The sequence below is a fragment of the Acomys russatus genome, chromosome 7 (assembly GCF_903995435.1).
Source record: "Acomys russatus chromosome 7, mAcoRus1.1, whole genome shotgun sequence".
NCBI classification, from domain to species: domain Eukaryota; kingdom Metazoa; phylum Chordata; class Mammalia; order Rodentia; family Muridae; genus Acomys; species Acomys russatus.
This window is the reverse complement of record NC_067143.1, coordinates 60,358,376-60,378,011: the sequence shown is the minus strand read 5'-3', so window position 1 is coordinate 60,378,011 and position 19,636 is coordinate 60,358,376. Positions and strand designations below refer to the sequence as shown.

The 19,636-nt window shown below is 45.8% G+C and overlaps 1 protein-coding gene across 1 annotated transcript; it reads left to right on the top strand.

Moving 5' to 3' along the window:
- The first annotated feature begins 298 nt into the window (after positions 1 to 298).
- Positions 299 to 11,579, top strand: Lyve1 (lymphatic vessel endothelial hyaluronan receptor 1). Its single transcript, XM_051149237.1, has 6 exons — positions 299 to 572; positions 3,942 to 4,110; positions 4,208 to 4,347; positions 9,094 to 9,390; positions 10,230 to 10,308; positions 10,747 to 11,579. Exons 1-6 carry the CDS (start codon positions 485 to 487, stop codon positions 10,931 to 10,933), a joined length of 960 nt encoding a protein of 319 aa, XP_051005194.1. The 5' UTR covers positions 299 to 484; the 3' UTR covers positions 10,934 to 11,579.
- Positions 11,580 to 19,636: the final 8,057 nt, after the last annotated feature.

Below are 19,636 nucleotides of genomic sequence, written 5' to 3'. Positions count from 1 at the left end.
TGAGCGTTTTTCATCATAAGCCTCACTGTTGTTTTTCTACACATCTGAGATGGCATGGGGAAATCACGGACTGTAGGAAGGAAAGAAACACAATCCATCTTCAGTCACTCTTACAGGGAAACGGTCACAGGAGCATATGAATGAATGGGCTCTGTAAAGCATCACGCTGCAGAGTGTGGGAACTGAGCCCACAGGGAAATGTGGGAACTGGGGAAGTCTTCAGCAGCTGACACGCCACTATCTGCCTTCCTCGCTTGTGTGCTTTCTGAGTCAGCATTAGCTAAATGTTCCAGAGAGCCGTCCACAAAGTACAGGCTGGGCGGTCAAGGGGTGTCACTCATTTCCTCTAGTGATTTTGACAAATCAGAAGCTTGAAAGCAGGGAAATCCTCAGCATATTTCCAGAACTCTCCGTCCAGCCTGGTGGTTGAGCATCTGTCTCCCTTACCGAGAGTGGCCAGCCACAGTGCTCCAGAGTGGTCTGCATGATGTCCAAGCACCTTAGCCTGGTGTTGCTTCTCGCTTCTATTTGGACCACTAGGCTCCTGGTCCAAGGTGCTGTCGAAGTGCACGGTAGGTGTCTTCCCAGGTTTCTAAACTGAGGCTAGACAAGGTTTGGGGAGCTGCTGGGAATGAGGAAGACTCAAAAGGTCAACAGAAGATTGAACGGGCCTTATTGCTCAGGCATAGATATTTTTACTGTGTTGCCAGCTTCACTGAAATGACATATTCACCATTACATCACTTGGAATTCTATTTTGGATTATGGAACGTTTTTAAAAATAATTGTTTGCATTTTAGAAAGGATGAGACATCATTTGTTTTTAAAGGGTTTTATTCAAGAAGCATGCTAAGGTTGTGGAAACTGAAGGCAGTCACCAAGCCTGAGGAAAAATGGGCAACTTTTGCTAAATACTGCCTACTTTGCACTACTCTGTGTAATTGTTTTAATTGTGAGGATATTCTGCCACCAGTGGAATACAATGTTTTAATTTGCTGTCAATTTAATTGACTAAATTAACTAAAAATATAGGTTTACCCTTAGCAACTGTGAAGGGAGGGGCTCCTGTGGCTTCTCTGTTTGCGAGATGCATACACGGAAACCTCATTTGCAGAGCAGGAAAATCACTGGAAGTAACAGGGTTACTGAAGAAAACTCATTCTTCTGCTGAAGATGCCCTGAAACAGGAGCTATGTCAGGAACAGACATCCAGAGTTGACTTATATACTGCTGGATTTGACTTTTCTGAGAGGTTAGAGGTAGATGGTGAGTGACCCCTCCTGCCCCAATACCAGAACTGTCACTTTTAAATAAAACTGGTCCTCTTAGAAATCTCATCGGAGCTGGGTGCAGTGGCACATGCCTGTGATTTCCCCAGCACTTGGGAGGCAGAGGCAGGTGGATCTCTGTGAGCTGAGGCCAGCCTGGTCTACAAATCGAGTCCAGGACAGCCAAGGCTACACAGAGAAACCCTGATCTGAAGAAGAAAAAGAAAGAAAGAAAAAAAAAAGGAATCCAGGAGGCCCTTCACATTCTCGCCTCCCCACAGTGCTGCAATCACACCGGTTATTTTGGGTATTTTGTTTTGTTTTTGTTTTTTTTAAAGACAGGATCTCTTGTAGCCCAGGCTAAGCACAAATACACTATGTAGCTGAGAATGACCTTGAATTTCTGGTCCTTTTTGCCCTCCACTTGAGGTTATAGGTGTGTACCATGTCCAGATTTATGCTTTGTGCATGCTAGGCAAGCACTCCAGACTGAGCCACATCCTCAGCTCTTAGATCCATCCCCACCACACTGTTTGCTTCATCCTCCATAATGGCAAGCTTTCTTCTGAGGAAATTCTTGCAAAGAACAGAAAGTCACCACCATCCCACTGGACTCCGTGGTGATGTGGGGAAGAGCGGGTGCAGACAAGAACGCCTTAAAGGGCTTGTTAGAGGGGTTCAGAACTGAGTACATGTAGGGTGTCACAGATTCCTCTCTCAAGAAAATATTTTCTTTATGGAAAAAAAAGTCTCAGTGCAGCCAAGGGCTTTGCACAACACCATGCGTGTATGTATGTATCTGATTCCCAAGAATACATTGTTCCTGATCTTTAATGTTTTCTAAGATGCCCTGTGGAAGTCGTGGCTGGAGTGCACTCTTGGATTCCAGCACCATAGTGTAATTTCTTTTCTTTCTTTCTTTCTTTTTTTTTTTTTTTTTTTTTTTGTTTTTTCAAGACAGGTTTCTCTGTTTAGCCTTGGCTGTCCTGGACTCACTGTGTAGACCAGGCTGGCCTCGAACTCACAGCGATCTGCCTGCCTCTGCCTCCCAAGTGCTGGGATTAAAGGCATGCGCCACCATGCCCGGCCCACAGTATAATTTCTAAATGCAATTGGGAAGCATGAAATTTGTACATATGTTTGTCTCCTATGGATCCAAGCTCTGCTAGGTACACATTACATAATTAATGTTAAACACAAGGCCTGACAAGGAATAACTTCTCAGATGAAAGCTCTGACTTGCCCCAAGATCCCCATAGCCAATTAACAGCAGGAGAGGCTGCTTTGCACAGGCTTGGAGATTTGAACTGGACCTTCGGACCTTTATAGGTGAAGTCTAACAGACGAGAGGGAGGGAAGGAGGAGGGAGGGAGGGAGGAAAGGAGAGAGGGGAGAGAAAAGACAGTTTCATGACATTTTAAGTAAGTTTGCAATTTTGGGCCACAGGGCTATCTTAAGATTCATGTAGTCCATGAGCCAAAGGCTGGACATCCCTGCCAGAACCTTGCATAGCCATTACTTACAAGGCTAAAGTACCTTTTTATGGATTTTCATAGGTAAAGCCCAACAGAAGGTAATGAAATATAATACAATATGCCAATTTTATATAGGTCCATAAGTTCCAGAGAAGTGAATCAGAAGATCTCCCAAACCCACTAGATGTTGAGGAAGATATTCCAAAGAGCCCAGTGGCCCTGCCTTCCCAGGAAGCTCGGTCTTTCATGGATAATACCAGAATGTTTTGGACACTAAACGATGGTGTCATCTGTGATTATCTATTAGGGCCCCATATGTTGCCACCTACTGCGCTAAGTCCTGTCAGAACTGGTTCATGTAAGGCCCACTACCCTGCACAGTAGATTGTGCTATTCTCTGTATTCAAATAAGGTAGTGAGCTCAAAAGATAAAGTAACAAGCATAAGGGCTCGGAGCTACAGAATAGTAGGTGATAGCCAAGCCCTCCGACTCTACAGAATAGTAGGTGATAGCCAAGCCCTCCAACTCTACAGAATAGTAGGTGATAGCCAAGCCCCCCGACTCTACAGAATAGTAGGTGATAGCCAAGCCCCCCGACTTTAAACCCCAGCTTCTTTTATTTAGTTTCCCTGCCCTGTAAGACTTCCTGCAAGGAATTTCTGAGTAAACCTGTCTTCCAGTTCCCAGAAAAAACCTGAGGCGGAGAACTCACTTTCTCTTCTAACAAGTACATGGATGTCCCTTTCAAACCAGGGACGTCCTGGCCACATTACTTTGGCCCATTGCTGGTGATTATCCTGTCAACCATAGCCCTGAATTCTATCTTCCTCAGACTCCCAGAATCTTCCTTTTATAGGCTTAAAAACCAAAACCAAAAACAACATTTGCAGCACCTAAATCACCTCGACCTCACCCCAGGACTGATTGATAGCTAAAACCCTCCTGTGACTGGCAGGTTCCTTAGTGCAGAGTGCTCAATGGGCTCTTGATGGAGATTTATAATCTCCGTCCATCAGGCAGAACAAGTGGGCAGCAGGCAGTCCTTGTGGGATATTCCTGGCCTGTGTGATCTGTCATATTTACGCTCAACGCCGGCTTCACAGACCAAAGTCAAGACAGTGATTCTTTGGGAGGAAGGAGAGCCTAGAAGCTGGGAACAAAGCCAGAAACAAACTGAGGGCTCTGATTTCTTTCCAGAACTTTCCATTTCCATATGCAGAATCATGGGTGTCGCCCTTGTGGGCAGAAAGGCAAACCCACAGTTGGATTTCACGGAAGCCGGGGAGGCCTGTAAGGCGCTGGGACTGAGCCTGGCCAGCAAGGACCAGGTGGAAGTAGCACAGAAGTCTGGCTTCGAGACTTGCAGGTAAGAAAGAGCGTCACTAAAGCCAGTGTTCCTGCTCAGCCGTAGACAGGTTGCCTTCTAGCTGTCATCCGTTCAATGAATGTGTGTCTTTCTACAGCTACGGATGGGTTGGAGGGCAGATCTCCGTCATCCCTCGGATTTTCCCAAATCCCAAGTGTGGGAAGAATGGGAAAGGTGTCGTGACTTGGAATGCTTCTCCTAGCCAGAAGTTCAAAGCCTATTGCCACAACTCATCTGGTGAGTCAGACCAAAGCCACTTCTTCTGGCACATCTTCCCTGGGTGTCTCAAGACCTGGGACCTGTTTGGGATGAGCAACCCAGAGCAGCAGCAGCAGCAGCAGCAGCAGCAGCAGCAGGAGGAGGAGGCGGCTCAGGAAGCAATGTGGCCCTCAGAGGAAAATGTTAGTGGTAGCATAAGAACAGGGCGTGTCCAGAGGCTCAGTTATCATCTCCACTGCGCAGTTTCCTTTAAGATAAACAGGAAGTGGGAAAGAAACAGATGTCTATGTGCAGGGATGTATCCCCTCCGGACAAAGCAATTGAGAGGTTAGCTATCTCGGAGAACTTTGAGCGCCCCCCACCCACAGGAAGCCTTATCAGCCTTATCATCCCTGTCTTCAAACAAGGAAATGTAGCTATGGGGATTTCAGTCCACTCGCCTAGAGCCTCTGTGCCATGAAATTCCTGCAGCCGAGCGATTCCTGCAGCCGAGCGATTCCTGCAGCCTGTTTGTAAAGAAAGGAAGATTAGCTCACAGCTCTGGAAAGTCAAGGTCATGGCATAGCAGCAAACGTGACCTTGGAGAGGACTTCATAGCATCACCAAGGCAGGAATGTGTGGGAGAAAGAGTGGTCCTATGCTGAGCCAAAGAAGGACTCAGGAGTATAGTGTGTTCCTAGGGCCAGCCAGGGTACCAAGAGAACTCACTGATTCTTCAGTACCCTACATGACCTCCTGCTAGGCTCTGCCCCTTTGGCAGTCCCACCACCTCTTTGCATTCTAACACATAAACACAGGAAAATACCCCTGAGCCATGTTCAAAGCACAGTCTCAATGCGAAGGTTCTAGCTTGGGTCTGACTCTGAGGCCACGTTCCTTCCACTAGCCCATGTAGCTTACACCCTGCACCTGACATTTTGAGGACAAGGCCCAGTCTCCCTGCTTTGAAGGAAGGAGTTGAAACCTAGAGAGCAGGACTGGCTTCCTCTTGGTTGGTAGTCATCTTGGTGGTCTCACTCACAGGCCATGGTTGCTTTAGCCTAATGGTTTCCCTATGTCACTTCTCAGAACAGTTCCTTTAAATACCCAGCTGGTCTCTGTGTCGTAAGAAGGGCCTCTTGACTCATTTCTTTTCACATATGCTCATATGTCTGACCTTCTGAAGGTTAGATAGCGAGTGGTCAATTACACACAAGAGAGGCGTCAATATTGATTTTTTTTTTTTAAGATCTAAGAGATAAATTATGTTCACCAACCAATATCAGCAAAATTGAATCCAGGAATTCCAAGCAGTTCCCTGAACCAAAGGGTTTGGCATAAGAAGGACTCTTAGAGACGGACACCTGCTCTGCTTCCTCTCGCTGCCAATAGCTCAGAGTGTGTGTATGTTGGGGAGTTAGTGGCAGACTCAAGATTTCTGGTTGATCTTCCTTCCACCACAATGCCAGGTCTCTATCCTTCTCTCTCCCTGCAGCCTGTCTTAGCTGAAGAACTAGTTAGTTGGGTGTCTGCTTATCTCATTACCACCATCCCTGGGAGCTGGCCCTGCCTCCAGCCTGCCTTGCTTACCCACCTGCAGGCAGCCGAGTGCTCTGGTACCCAGCCCTCTAACTAAACAGAGAGGAAGGAGGGCTCAGCAGTGTCTGCTTTCTCCTCTTTTTGTTTATGTTGCACTCTCAGGCCCTGTCACTTCCTACCTCTAAAAGGTCAAGAGACGTCTTCAGCTTCTGGCCCAGGCACTGATTATTTGATAATTTGATTAGGATGGTGACTAACAGGCTGAAAATGAAGTGAGGATATATTTTCTCCTTTGTAGTTAGTAGGTTAGTACCATGAAAATGTCCTCACCCTAAACTGCTCTTGTGGTCTTTGCTGGAAATGGTTATTGTATACGGGACTGTAGAGTCAGATTTTTCTAAATCAGTCCTCTTTTCTATGTTTATTAGCTAGTCTCTCTCTCTCTCTCTCTCTCTCTCTCTCTCTCTCTCTCTCTCTCTCTCTCTCTCTGTGTCTGTGTCTCTCTCTCTCTCTGTCCCCCCCCCCCCCCGTCTCACACACACACACACACACACACACACACACACACTTCCTCCACCATATACTGCCACAGACATGTGACATTTGATTTATTTGATGTGTCAAGTACATCATAGTAAATTTTATACTTACTATTCTTTTAGGTCCTGTTCATGTTCCGAGGCAATGATTCAAAATAGTCAGGGAGGTCCTACTCCTAATCGCTTCATCTTTATTCATGTCTGGCCTGTGCCTTTGTTTTGCACATAAAGAAAGGTATATGGGATAATTGTTTGCTCTTTTCACAGAAAAGAAGCTGAGACACCTCACATTGCTCTGTCATGGCTTCTCCGCTTTTAGCCTGGAAATGAGTCTAGACTGACTCATAGAGACAGTGCTAATTCTCAATGGCTGTGGTTTTAATGTGCTGCAGTGGCTGTCTGTATAGTAATTTATTCAGCCCAGCCTCTATTGGTGGACTTTGGTGCTGTTGCTAATCTTTCTAAGTTTTAGGAACCAGACGTTTCTAGATTCTTCTATTTCTGTGCAGTTGGTAAGATCTTGCCTTCTCTGCTCCCGGATGCCCTCCCTCCCTCTGCATCTGGCCCCTCCCTCGCCTCCTCAATAGGTAACTGCTACTCTTCAGTTTGTCCCATGTAACATGTGATGTCTTCCATATATAAAAGTAGAATTGCATATGAAAACTCTTGCATGTGGTTTAAAAGGGTCGTGGACTCCGGTAGAAAATGCTTTCTCCTACAGAGTAAATTCCAAGCCTTTAACACAGTAACTAGCAATCTTGATCTCCTGGCCAGATCTATCTTTGCAGCCTTTCCTTCTGCTTGCTGGCTTTCTCCTACCAGTGGAACTCACACTGGTCTCTAGAGCCACACTATGGTCCTCGTCATTTTCCTGACCTGGCTACACTTGCCCATGACTCCATTCTTGGACCATGCACATCCTGCTGGCCAGGATATCCTGTTCTCTCCCTACAGATGAGCCCTGCTCTGTTTCAGCCACACTGGCCTTCTTGTTCTTTGAATGGGCTCAGCACAGTCAAGTTCTTGCTCTTCTACTTTTGTCTTCTTCCAGTGTCTGCCCTAGATCTCTAGTGACTGGCTACTTTAGACCACTGGGTCTCAGGTTAAGTACTGTCTCCCCAGGAGACTTCCTCTTGTCACCCTAGCCAAGTATCCAGCCTTCATATCCACCCATACCAGTTTAACCCGCACCCTGTTTAAGTTTCATTTCACTGTGTATAATCTTCTGAAATTCATGGCTTGTTTATCTTTTATTATGTCTATTCCTCCAAAGGTTCAGAAGCCTCTTAAAAACAGGCATCTAGAGTACATGCCTGGCACAGAGCTGGTACTCCATCGGTATCTGTTGAATGAACGCCATCAGTCCTGCACACTCCACCCAAAGTCCTCTGTGCCAGAAGCAGGAGAGGTTCTTCATGTGCCTGCCTGTTGTAGAGCCCAACCGTCTCTATTGAGCTCTCTGTGTTTTCTTCCCTTGCTTTAAAACAATGCTCATTCTCTGAGGGAAGGACCTAGCAAAGAAAAAGAATGGGAAACACGATGAAAAGTTCAAGGCAACAAAGGTCAACACGGATGTTTATTTGAGCAGGGCTGTTTTCAAAGTATCATGGATAGGATAAAATATTGACTTGGTGCACGTGTGGCCGGACATTTTATTAGCAGTATTCATGACCTTCATGGCTAGTGACTCAATTTTCAAAAGTAAATTAATTTAATGAAACTATTTCTTTCATAGCTACAATTCTGGCCAGTAGCATCCACTGCTATACATCATCAGGGGTTTAAAATAGATGTAAATATGTATTGTAAGAAACTGTGCAGCTCTGTCATTTCCTAACTGTGGTTGTGCAAGTGAACTTGATGCCTATGAACTTCAGCATCTTCCTGTGTAAATGAAGCCTTGGTAAATGCTACATGAGACAGCTAAATGTCTGGTACCATGGATGACCCAGAGTAAAAGACAAACAGATATGTGTCCTAGCAACTCTATCCAGCAGATTGGAAAATGCCACGTATCTCCTTTCCTCTCCCTCTCCATCTCTCTCTGAGCACACAGAGATTTATTTTAGATCTGGTCCTAAAGTGGTATCTTATGTATTACCTCCCCCACCTCCGGTACTCCTTCCTCTCTTTTATTTTTTCCTTTCTTCTTTATCAACTGTTCACTGAGCATATACTATACGCCAGGCACAGAGGAAGGACCATGATAATCAAAACGGACGAGTCTTTTGCTGCCAGGCAGTTCACAGTCATGATGAGAGCACGATAATAACACGATCAGGCAGGGACAAGAATGCATCTGGAGATGCAGCCTAGAGAAGCCTAGCAAGGCCTGGAAAACCTGACGCCTGGGGAGAAGAGGCTAAATTTAGGGCACACGGGGGTTTTAAAGGTGGGAAAGGCTTCACAGAAAGCTCTGGGGGTGGTTAAGAAAGTGCATCAAGAACTGAGGGCCTGGTGGGATAGCAGGGCCATTGAGAGGAAGCCTGAGCTTTTGGGGCTCCTAGCCTCATGGTGTTGGGGGGGGCATAGGATCACAGAGGACCTCATTGGCCATTCAGGGGACGCCGATGCTGCAGGGTGCTAAGGAAGGAAGTTGAGATGAGATTTGAATTTTGGTAAAACCTGAGCTCTGACTGCAGCAAGAGGCCTGGTGGAGTCCTGCTGCTGTGTTTACTTCTCCTTTCACTTTTCCTTCTCCCGGCAGACACCTGGGTTAACTCGTGCATCCCAGAAGAAATCACCACATTCGACCCCATGTTCGACACTCAAACACCGTCAACCGAGTTTTCTGTCAGCAACAGTGCCCACTCAACTCCACACACGGACTCCACGACGCAAGCTTCTGCTACCACCCGGGCTCCGCCTTCCACCTCCATGGCCCGGAAGACAAAAATGATTTGTGTCACGGAAGTTTATACGGAACCATACACCATAGCTACAGAAACAGAGCCATCAATTGAAAGTGGAGCAGCATTCAAGAATGAAGCAGCTGGGTTTGGAGGTGAATGTCTTCCGCGTCTGTGAGGGCGTGGGCAACTGTGCATGACAGACAGTGCGCATCACCCAGTGCATGCCTAGACTCAGCACCTACTCTGCACAAATTAAAGCTTAACACAAGATCAGCTTCCTTAGATTCATAGAATTAGCTTCGTAAGGAGCCTCAAGGGTCATGCCACACACAACATAAACTTCACTGCTAGAAACCTGAGTTTTTACAAAACAAATATCCTTTATTATAGATACAAAAATATATACCTTCATGGCCTGACTTTAATCCAAATGCCCGTTTCTCGCAGGGACCCATGAGATTGGTCCCAGCGCTCCAAGAAACGAATTTTACTTTTCACATTGCAATGAGAAAGGAGAGGTAAAGAATCCCCACACACTGTAAATAGAGGACTGGCAAGACGGCTGGGTGGGTGAAGGCACGTGCTGCCAAGGCCTGACAACGTCAGTCAAATCCCCAGGACCCACATGATGGAAGGAGAGAATGACTCTCCCAGGTTGTCCTCTGACCTACACATTTGGTTGCTGGCAACTGAACTCAGGACCTCTAGAAGAGCAGCCAGTGCTCTTAACCTCTGAGCCATCTCTCCTGTTCCCTGACCTGCACATTTGGACTGTATTATAACCCACACGTTAGAACCACACCCGCCCACCTACACACATACACGTACACATACAATATAAAACATAAAATTATATATATACAATTAAAATAGTCACAAAGAAGGGTCCTCTGCTGTATCTCATATCCGTATCTCATTTAAAGATGAATTATTATATACACAGGCACACGATGTGTAAACAAATGATCAACAGACCCCGTCTCCCCTCCAGGTGTCCCCACAACCCTGCTGGTGTTGGCTCTCCTTTTCTTCGGTGCTGCAGCTGCTCTGGCTGTTTGCTACGTGAAAAGGTGAGGCTGTTGGCACATCCCTAGTCTTGTCATTTTTCTGTGCACGTTGCTTGTGCTCTTCCATGGTTGTTATTGGCATTTGGTCAAAAGAGAGACGGCACCCCTCTCAGACATCTGTGCCACCTGGCCTTATGTCATCTAGACAGTCGATATTGGTAAGTTGGTGCCAAATTCAAGAAATAAAAAAGGAGGGGTTAACATCAGGGAGAATGTTCTGGATGAAGGGGTCATAAGGACACCCAAAGTTGAGCCTGTGGGCACTGTCCAATAGAAATGAATCTCCTAAAATGGGGGAGTGATATATTTGAATATTAGCATCACCTAGAAATAAAAGTGCCCAGGGGACTGTGCCAGTCTGTCCCATGGTAGACAAAGAGCTATTGGCTGTAGTGTGTGTCACCTGAAGTCTCTCGTTGTGGTGTATGTGTCCACCTACAGGTATGTGAAGGCCTTCCCTTTCACAAACAAGAGTGAACAGAAGGAAATGACCGAAACCAAGGCTGTAAAGGATGAGAAAGGTGATGACGTCAACGCTAATGAAGAATCAAAGAAGAGTGTTAAAAACCCAGAGGAGCCCAAGAGTCCACCCAAACCTGCGATGCGATGCTTAGAAGCTGAGGTTTAGATGTGAGAGAGTGGAGAAGGTACATCTGAGGAGGCAAGTGTCACTCCAGGGAACCAAGGAGGCAAGCCACGGCTGGTTCCTAATGAGAAAAAAGACTGCAGAGTTCCCCAAAGGGTGCTCCTTACTGCAGTCCTCGCCAGACTGTACCCTCCGACCTCTAACCTTCCCACAACCTCCCTAGCCTGCCTGTGTCTCACAGCTGACCAGAGCGTGGCAAGCTTTCACCGCACCGGGCCCTAAAACAGCCCCTCGGCTCACACTCATGGACAGGCCTCCAGGCTGCCTGACCCCAGATGAGGGCCAGAGTCCCTGAGACATGCCAGCCCCATAAGTCCAAAATCTTCGCACAGGGAAGCACAGCAGCGGGTCATGCTCTTTGAACCAGGCACACATAAAGTAGGCAAGGAAAGCAACAGAAGGCGACTTGAGACCAAATCTCTGGGAAGCCAAAATAAACAGAGCACTAGAAGGGAGCTGGGCACACTGATAGCAGCCTTGTTGACAGACCACAAATATAGGCTGGAACGGGGAGCCTCTCAGTGACTAGATCCGCATTACTTCCTAGAACATAGACACACTTTCTTTTCTCTCTACTGTGCCTGCTGTTCTCTGTAGACAAATAACACTTTTGTAAGAAATCTAAAACGGGGGGGAGGGGGGGACTAGGGGGTTGGCTCATCGGGTGAGCACTTGCCTGGCATTCACAAAGCTCCCAGTCCAATCCCCAGATCCACCACCTACACACACACACACACACACACACACACACACACACACACACACGTTACTATTTTGATCTGAGTTACAGAGCCCACTGCTGAGAAAAACAACTATGTTAAAAGTTTTAAAAAGTATATTTGAAAATGTTGTCAGATAATCTCCTACAGACTGAGAACCTGTCACCTGAAATGCTTGGTATAACAGTGTTAACAAATTTCAGCTTATGTTTGAAGTCTGGAGTACTTGCACATCATAATGGTATATTAGAGCGACTCAGTCTGGACATGAAGTTTACTTACTATGTTCCATGTGTGCCTTGTACGTAAAGCCTGGAGGGAATTTCAGAGGGTTCTTTCTTTCTTTCTTTTTTATTTTTATTTTTTTAATTTTTTGTTTTGTTTTGTTTTTTTGTTTTTTGAGGGTTTCTCTGTGTAGCCTTGGCTGTCCTGGACTTGCTTTGTAGACCAGGCTGGCCTCGAACTCACAGGGATCCACCTGCCTCTGCTTCCTGAATGCTGGGACTTAAGGCATGCGCCACCACCGCCCGGCTGATATTTTAAAAATAACTTTGCACAGGAGGTAAAGTTTCATGGTATGGCATTTTCCCCTGGGGGCATCATGTTGACACCCAAACAGTTTCAGACTTGGTAGAAGTTTGGCTTTCAGAGTTTTGAATTAAAGATGTAAGGTGCTATGTAAGGCATGAAGCTTTGTAATTGAATACTACTCATCACATAGTTCTATATAGTGGAGTGTTATCTGAAGCTAATGTTTTCCCAGTTTTGATATTCCTGGCTTAGCTACTTCCAAACTAATTTTTTTGTTGTTGTTGCTGAAACTAATCCATTCATTTTTTTCTAATGCAGCGACTACTACAACCTTAATTTATTATTAACATATTTGAAAATGTATTATTACTTCTGTATATCGACAGATAGCTTTGTGTGCCTTAACAAACGATCACCAGCTCTCCTTTCCCCAGCAAGAAGAGCCTGAGAGGGGAAGAGATATTTGTGCTTCAAACAAATAAAGCATTTAGAAAACTCCTCTGCTTCTTTATGTTCATAGAAATATGGCTTGTGCAAAATTTAAAGACTATATCATAGTCCATATTTTAGCAAAGGTAAAATTAATACAGGGGCCCGTACAGCACCCTGTGGGCTGTCTTTGCTTCAAATGGTCTCATTCAAGTAGGTCAGCGGCATGGTTTTAATGTGAAACATCTCTCACGGGCTTGTGTGGTTGAACATTTGGTCTCCACCTGACTTGCTCCCTGGTCCATAGACATGAGCCAGCAGCCTGATGCTCTGGCCCTCAGAGGCTATAGTTGCTCCCACCACCACGCCTTCCTGCTCTGATGAACTACACTTCTGAACTGTGGACCAGAACAAGTCCTTTCTCTCGTCTCAGGTATTTGGCCACGGCCGTGAGAAACAGACTACACAGTCAAGCTCAGACACAGTAGTCCTTTACTTGGGACTCGGGTCCTACACCCCAATTTGCTTCAGAGTTCACATGAGAGGGAGGGCCAGGGAGCGAGAGTGAGGGTGAGAGCCGTCAAAATCTTTTAGACTCAATCTTGAAAGTGGCAACTCTTTTCTCAGAAATAAGTCTTGCTGTGCAGTTCACTCGTAGAGAGCCATATACAAGTGCATGCCGGAGCCAAGTTAGAAGGCCATCTCCTACCGCATGCTACCGTGCTAGCACGCAACATTATAATCACACACACTATCTTTCCTTTCACTCTTAACAAGTGTTCAAGTTCATGGAGATACCACATACAAGATAAACTCTCAGAGGGCTGGAGGCATGGCTCAGGGTTGAGAGCACTGGCTGCTCTTGAAAAAGACGTAGCTTCTGTTCCCAGAACCCCCTGGGCAGCTAGCAACCATGGTCACTCCTGGTCCAGGGGTTACAGCACCATCGTTTCTTCTGTGCAAGCACCAGACGTGCATGCGGTGGCACATAGACATACACACAAGCAGAACTCCATACACGTGCATGCGGTGGCACACAGACATACACACAAGCAGAACTCCATACACAGTAATGAAAATAAATAAGTCCTTTTTAAAAATAAACAGAGTGCTGAATGAGTGGGTGTGTGGAAGCTTCCAGAACAGTATTAAGTGCTAAGGATATTTTCTATACAGACAACTGTTCCTACCCACCTAAATTTTGTCTTGATGGCTTTCTCTTGGTACAGACTGCAGCTGTTAACTAGCCGAAATTATAAATTAGGACTCTTAAACACAATGTTTTCTTTCTGGGTTGACATCCATTTAATTCTGCAATCAAGAACATAATTAATATGAGCAAATTTTGTGGGGTGTGTTTGTTTTTAAATTTAAGTGTACGGAACTCGTAGGCATGAGAGAGAGTGTGTCAGAGACAAGAGGCAATCCTAACTTGGATGGAAACAAGGCTTTGTTTGCTGGTATCTTGCTCTGCATGGGAAATCCCACTGCACAAAACACCAAGACCTCAGTGGATGAGCCAAGGCTTGCTCCTGTGTGGAGGAAGGGTCTTGTGGGGCCAATCGGAACAGAGCAATGAGGTTTGACAAATGGATCTGTAGCCCCCGTTGTATATTTCCCATTAGAACCTTACTTGGGTCTTCAGCTATGTGAACAGAATAGCTTCCACAGAGACCTCTGCGCTGAGAGTAACTGGCTGATTTAACACAGCATGGCGGGTGGAAGAGGTTAATATCCTTGTTGTAATGGGTAGACTTCCTTTGTTTTCCTCTCCCGAAGCTGTTTTAGAGGCACTGCCATGACCTTTGTTCCCTGCCTCTGTTAAAGCAGATGCCCAACCCTTCTGGTCTATCTAAACTCAGAAGGGCACTCCTGCAGCAATGTACCAACCCTCCAGGTTTATCTCCACGGATATTACCCAATATGCTCATCAGCCAGTGAGGTGACCATCCGTGTGGCATTGAGTTTCCCCCATTGTCCTCGGCCTAATTCCACTCTGCTCACTGCCATACCTCCTCCCACAGAGCACACCAACCATCCCTGCTGGCTTTTCCATTTCCACAAGCACTGTGCCCGTTTCCACAGCTTCTCTATCCTCCTGGCACTGCCACACCCCCAAGGCCCACTGACCTTGCCAGACTCTATGCTATTTCCCTGGCACCATCCTAGACATCACAGTGCCTCCTCTCAGAGGACACCTTTCTCCTGGACACTCATATCTCTTCCCACCACCACAGAGTCCTCCAGGTACTGCCAGCTCTTGAGTTGGTATCAGTGACACCAGCACTGATAACTTGGATCCTGAAGCCACTATGGTGCCTGGTGCCATTGCTACAGTTCATTGATGCCTGGAGGAGCTAGCTTGTCTCTGGGAATAATACAGGATTGGATTGCCAATGAAATACAAGAATTGTCAGTACATAAAATTAAAGCTGGGAATGCATGAGCTCCGGAAGCATTTGAAAATAAAGTCAGAGGGGCCAAGGGCAGAGCATGCGCAGAAGCAGGCGAAAGAAAGAATGGCATGAGAAACAGGAACCCCGGAGTGCAGCACCCTGGAGGGTGGCAGAGATTTGAAGGGATTCTGTTTTGTTTTGTTGGTTTTGGTTTTTCGAGATAGGGTTTCTCTGTGTAGCCTTGGCTGTCCTAGACTCATGCTGTAGACCAGGCTGGCCTCGAATTCACATCAATCCTTGAGCCTCTGTCTCCCGAGTGCTGGGATTAAAGGTGTCAGCCACCACGACCGCCCTGCTGTTGTTTTGGTTTTTTTATACTAAGTTTCTCTGTGTAGTCCTGGCTGTCCTGTAATTTACTACACAGTCCAGGCTGGCCTCAAACTCAGAGATCCATCTGTCTCTGCTGGAATTAAAGGAGTGTGCTACAACTGGTCAGCCAGAGATTTGATCTTTTTAAATGCTTACACATAGTATATAAATGTTTACCTTATATAAATGCAGGTTTATTGGAAGCAGCTGTTGGCCACCAAGCAGGGGGAGGGAGGGAGAGGGACAGACACAGAAAGAGAGAGACAGAAACAGAGAGAGAAAGAAGAAAGAGGAAGAAGAGGAAAGATACAGGAAGAGAGAGGAGAGTGAGAGGAGAGGACAGAGCCAGTGATTTGATCTTGATCTCGGATAACCACTTCCTTTCTATTCTACAGCAAGAACTGAAGATGCTACTGTACTTGAAGAAAAGCCTTAGAGCGGTGACCTGGCAACTCTGCAATCTAACCCACTTTCACCCACTTGCTCTGTAGTCCTTGGGGGAATCACTTCACTTCCTAGCCCAGGGTCTCTCTTTCCTCATCTAGAAGGAATGTTGGAGCAGATTGTTAGTCAGGCCTGTCAGCCTTGCAGTTTCATCAATTACATACAGGAAGTTGATAGTGTTTGTCATCCCAGCCACTCGCAGCCTTCCTTCAGTATTCCCACAGTCTGACACAGATGTTTAGTGACCTTACAGACTGACAGGAGGCCTAGGACATACCTTCCTAGAAATAAAGCGTACATTTCAAAAGGCAAATACTTCTGAGCTTCTCTGTGGGACTGTGTTTGGCTACTCACCACAGGGAAAGCCTCCCTGCTCCCCAGCCAGATGCATACTTTGTAGGAAAATGGGGGGGTTGGGGCGGGGGGGGGGACTGCTGACTAGCTCCAGCAGGCTGAAGCAGCTTCAAGTTTTGCCTCTGGGCTCCCCCTACAGCATTCCGTGGGTACCCCTTTTCAGCTCCCCTGGCTGCCTCACTCCGTGGTCCCTGAAAGGGGTGCTCGAATCTCCAGGCTGCGCTGCTGGCCTGGCTACACCTCTAGATAGCAACACCTCAGAGCTCAGTGTGGCTCAGGTGAAATTTCCACAGCCCTGGAACCTGAGATCGGACACCAGGAGAAACTGAGAAGCTGAAACCACAGAGAAAGCAGTGGTGCCTGCGGCCTCAGATAAACCTGCTGACAGGGAACTTACCCTGTGGGAGGCATGTTTAACTGGAGCTAGTTTGTGAGCTCCTGGGGCGCTATCTTTGTGGCAACATTGTATAAACTAGCCATTCCTCCTCCAGGCGGGAAGCTTTATATGGTCTGACACTGCCTGTCGGGGTTTATATGGTCTGACACTGCCTGTCAGGGACCAGAACTAGAAATCCGACCCCTTTAGTTAGTATACCTTTAGTTAAGGAAAGTTGTTTTGTTTAGAGTTCAAGACTGTGTAAACCCCTTAGGGCATGAGTTAATTGGGCCCCTCTCCCACACCTCTCAATGGTCAAACTTAAAGTTCCAGCCTCTAACTGTCACATCTCTAGCCCCTCAGTGGGACTTCCCCCAGATTTATGCTAATTTTAGGTGAGAAAGCTGAACAAAACCCACCAAGCTCAGGACTTGAAATCCCACCAAATCTCAGTCTGGAAATTTCTAGCTCTGCCACCCCCTCCCCCCAAAACCCCACCCTATATAAAGGTTGTGTTTGCGGAGTTCTTTGTTGTTTCCTTCTGGGAGCAGAGGCAGCCACTCCTAGAATCATCCCCCAAATCGCTTTTAAGGGATTTACTGCTTGGTGTGACTCTCTCTTTGGAAGAGGAGGAGGAGGAGGAGGAGGAGGAGGAGGAGGAGGAGGAGGAGGAGGAGGAGGAGGAGGAGGAGGGAGAGATGGAAGAAAGAAGAAATGAAGGAGCGGGGCTTAGGCTCCTAAGCTCCTCAGCTCCTCCGAGGTTGGGGAAACCCTCCCCTGGGAGCTGCAGTGTCTTTGCTGAGAAGCCCTCCTCCCAGTGGTTCCTGGGCTCCCGTGTCTCAGGATGCTCTTCTGTTTCCTGGACACCTTCCCACCCAATCAGGAAGGCAGGCCAACACTATATTCATCGTGACTGTATTCAACCCTCACATTATCACTGACTGAGAAGTTCCTAAACTGGAGACCTGAATACTCATGGCAAATTATAGCATTTATTGAAAAAAAGATTCTTTTTCTTATAGGGAGATGAACTTGGAGACTTCTATAACTTAGTATCTATATGTATGATTTTCTATAAACATTTTCACACTTTTGTCATATGTAAGAAAAATATTTCTTTGTCTTGCTACAAAATAATGTTATGACTGAGGCTGGTTAATCACTTATACTTTCTGGTGATTTGGATAAGGATGGCCCCATAGGCTCATATAATTGAATGTTTAGTCACTAGAGAATGACACTATTGGAAAGGATTAGAAGGATTAGAAAGCGTGGGTTTAAAAGCCCACTCCAGGCCCAGCGTTTCCCTCTCAGCCTGTGGGTCAGGATATAGCTCTCAGCTCCTTCTCCAGCACCGTGCGTGCTGTCATGTTCCCTGCCATGATGGAAATGGACTAAGCCTCTAAAACTGTGAGCCAGCCCCCAGGTAAGTACTTTCTTTAATAAGAGTTGCAAAAGCTCATGGTGTTTCTTCACAGCAATAGAACAGTGAACAATTATTAATATGAAAGCAATCTTGTTTTGTCTTACATTCTAGTTAATTCATCGCGCTTATGCAAAGATAAAAAGAATGCTGTTATACTAAGCAAAAAGTGTCCAGACTTGTCATTAATTTTATTAATTAAATTATCACCTTATATTTTCTTGGTCTTGTAATCTCTCCTTTATTCCAATCTTTGTTGTACTTGCTATAAAAAAAAAAAAAAAAGAGTACTGGCCCCACTTAATAAAATTGTAGATAATTTATATAAAAAAGTAATTTATTTATTTACTTTTACTTCTGGGCTCAGATTAGGCAGAACTATGAGTTTTAAAGATAAATGAGCTACATCTTTTCCCTTAGCTTTATTGAAGTGCAGTTGGCATACCACAAACTACACAAGAGTAAGGTGTATAATTTGAGCCATCTTCACATTACATTCAAGTCTGTGAAATCGCCAACTAAGACAGCGAACATAGCTAGCACCCTAAACTGCTTCTTCCTACCCCTTTGAAGGTTTCGAGCACCAGTGCTTGAGTCTGAACTGAGGCTTAACGCATGCTAGGCAGGTGTTCTACCACTGAGGTAGCCACCTCTGGTCTCATTCTATCGTTGTAGCATTTCCCGCCTGACACCATTCTCCAGAGACATCTGATCTTATCACTAAAGATTCCTTTGGGGAGGGGGAACATTCTGTAGAACTTTTCTGAAGGTCTGCCTTCTTTCAGCCTAAGTATTTCAGTTCCATTCACATCGGGTAATATCCGATTGTGTGGCTTTACTTCAGTTGTTTCCATTTCCTGTTGGCATGTGTCCTAGGGGTTCTGTTGCTGTGAAGAAACATCATGACCACAGGAACCCTTACCAAGGAAAACAGTTAATTCTGGGTGGTTTACAGTTCAGAGGTTTAGTCCATAATAGTCATGGTAGGAAGCATGATGGCACACAGGCAGACATGGTGCTGGCGAAGTAGCTGAGAGTTCTCCATCTGGGTCAGCAGGCAGCAGGAAAAGAGAGCGACACTGGGCGTGGCTTGAGCATCTGAAACCTCAAAGGCCACCCCCAACGACATAGTTTCTCCAACAAGGCCATACCTCTTAATAGTGATACTCCCTATGGGCCTATGGGGAGCATTCTCATTCATACCACAAGAGGTATCTGACATTGGTGTACCCGTCTTTGTGTGGACATGTGCTAGAAGCGGGGTGACTGGATTGAGTGGTTAGGTTTTTAAAGAGATGGCCACAATTTCTTTACACAATGTATAATTTTACATCCCCAATAGACAAGCCAACATCTTTCCAGTTGTTCAGTATCCTTGTCAACACTTAATAGAGTCCTTTCCATTTTAGTGCTTGTGGTGTAGCATTGATGCTTCATTTTCCTTCTCATTTACATGTCCTTAATGAGTAAAGGTGTCAAACATCATTTCATGTGCTTATTTGCTATCTATAATCTAGAGGGCTCGTCCAGGCTTTGACCATTTAAAATATTTGGGCTTTTTTTTTTTTTTTTTTTTTAGGTGTAAGAATTGTTTGTGTATTCTAATTAGAAGTCCTTCGTTAAATACATTTTGCTTTTTCCAAG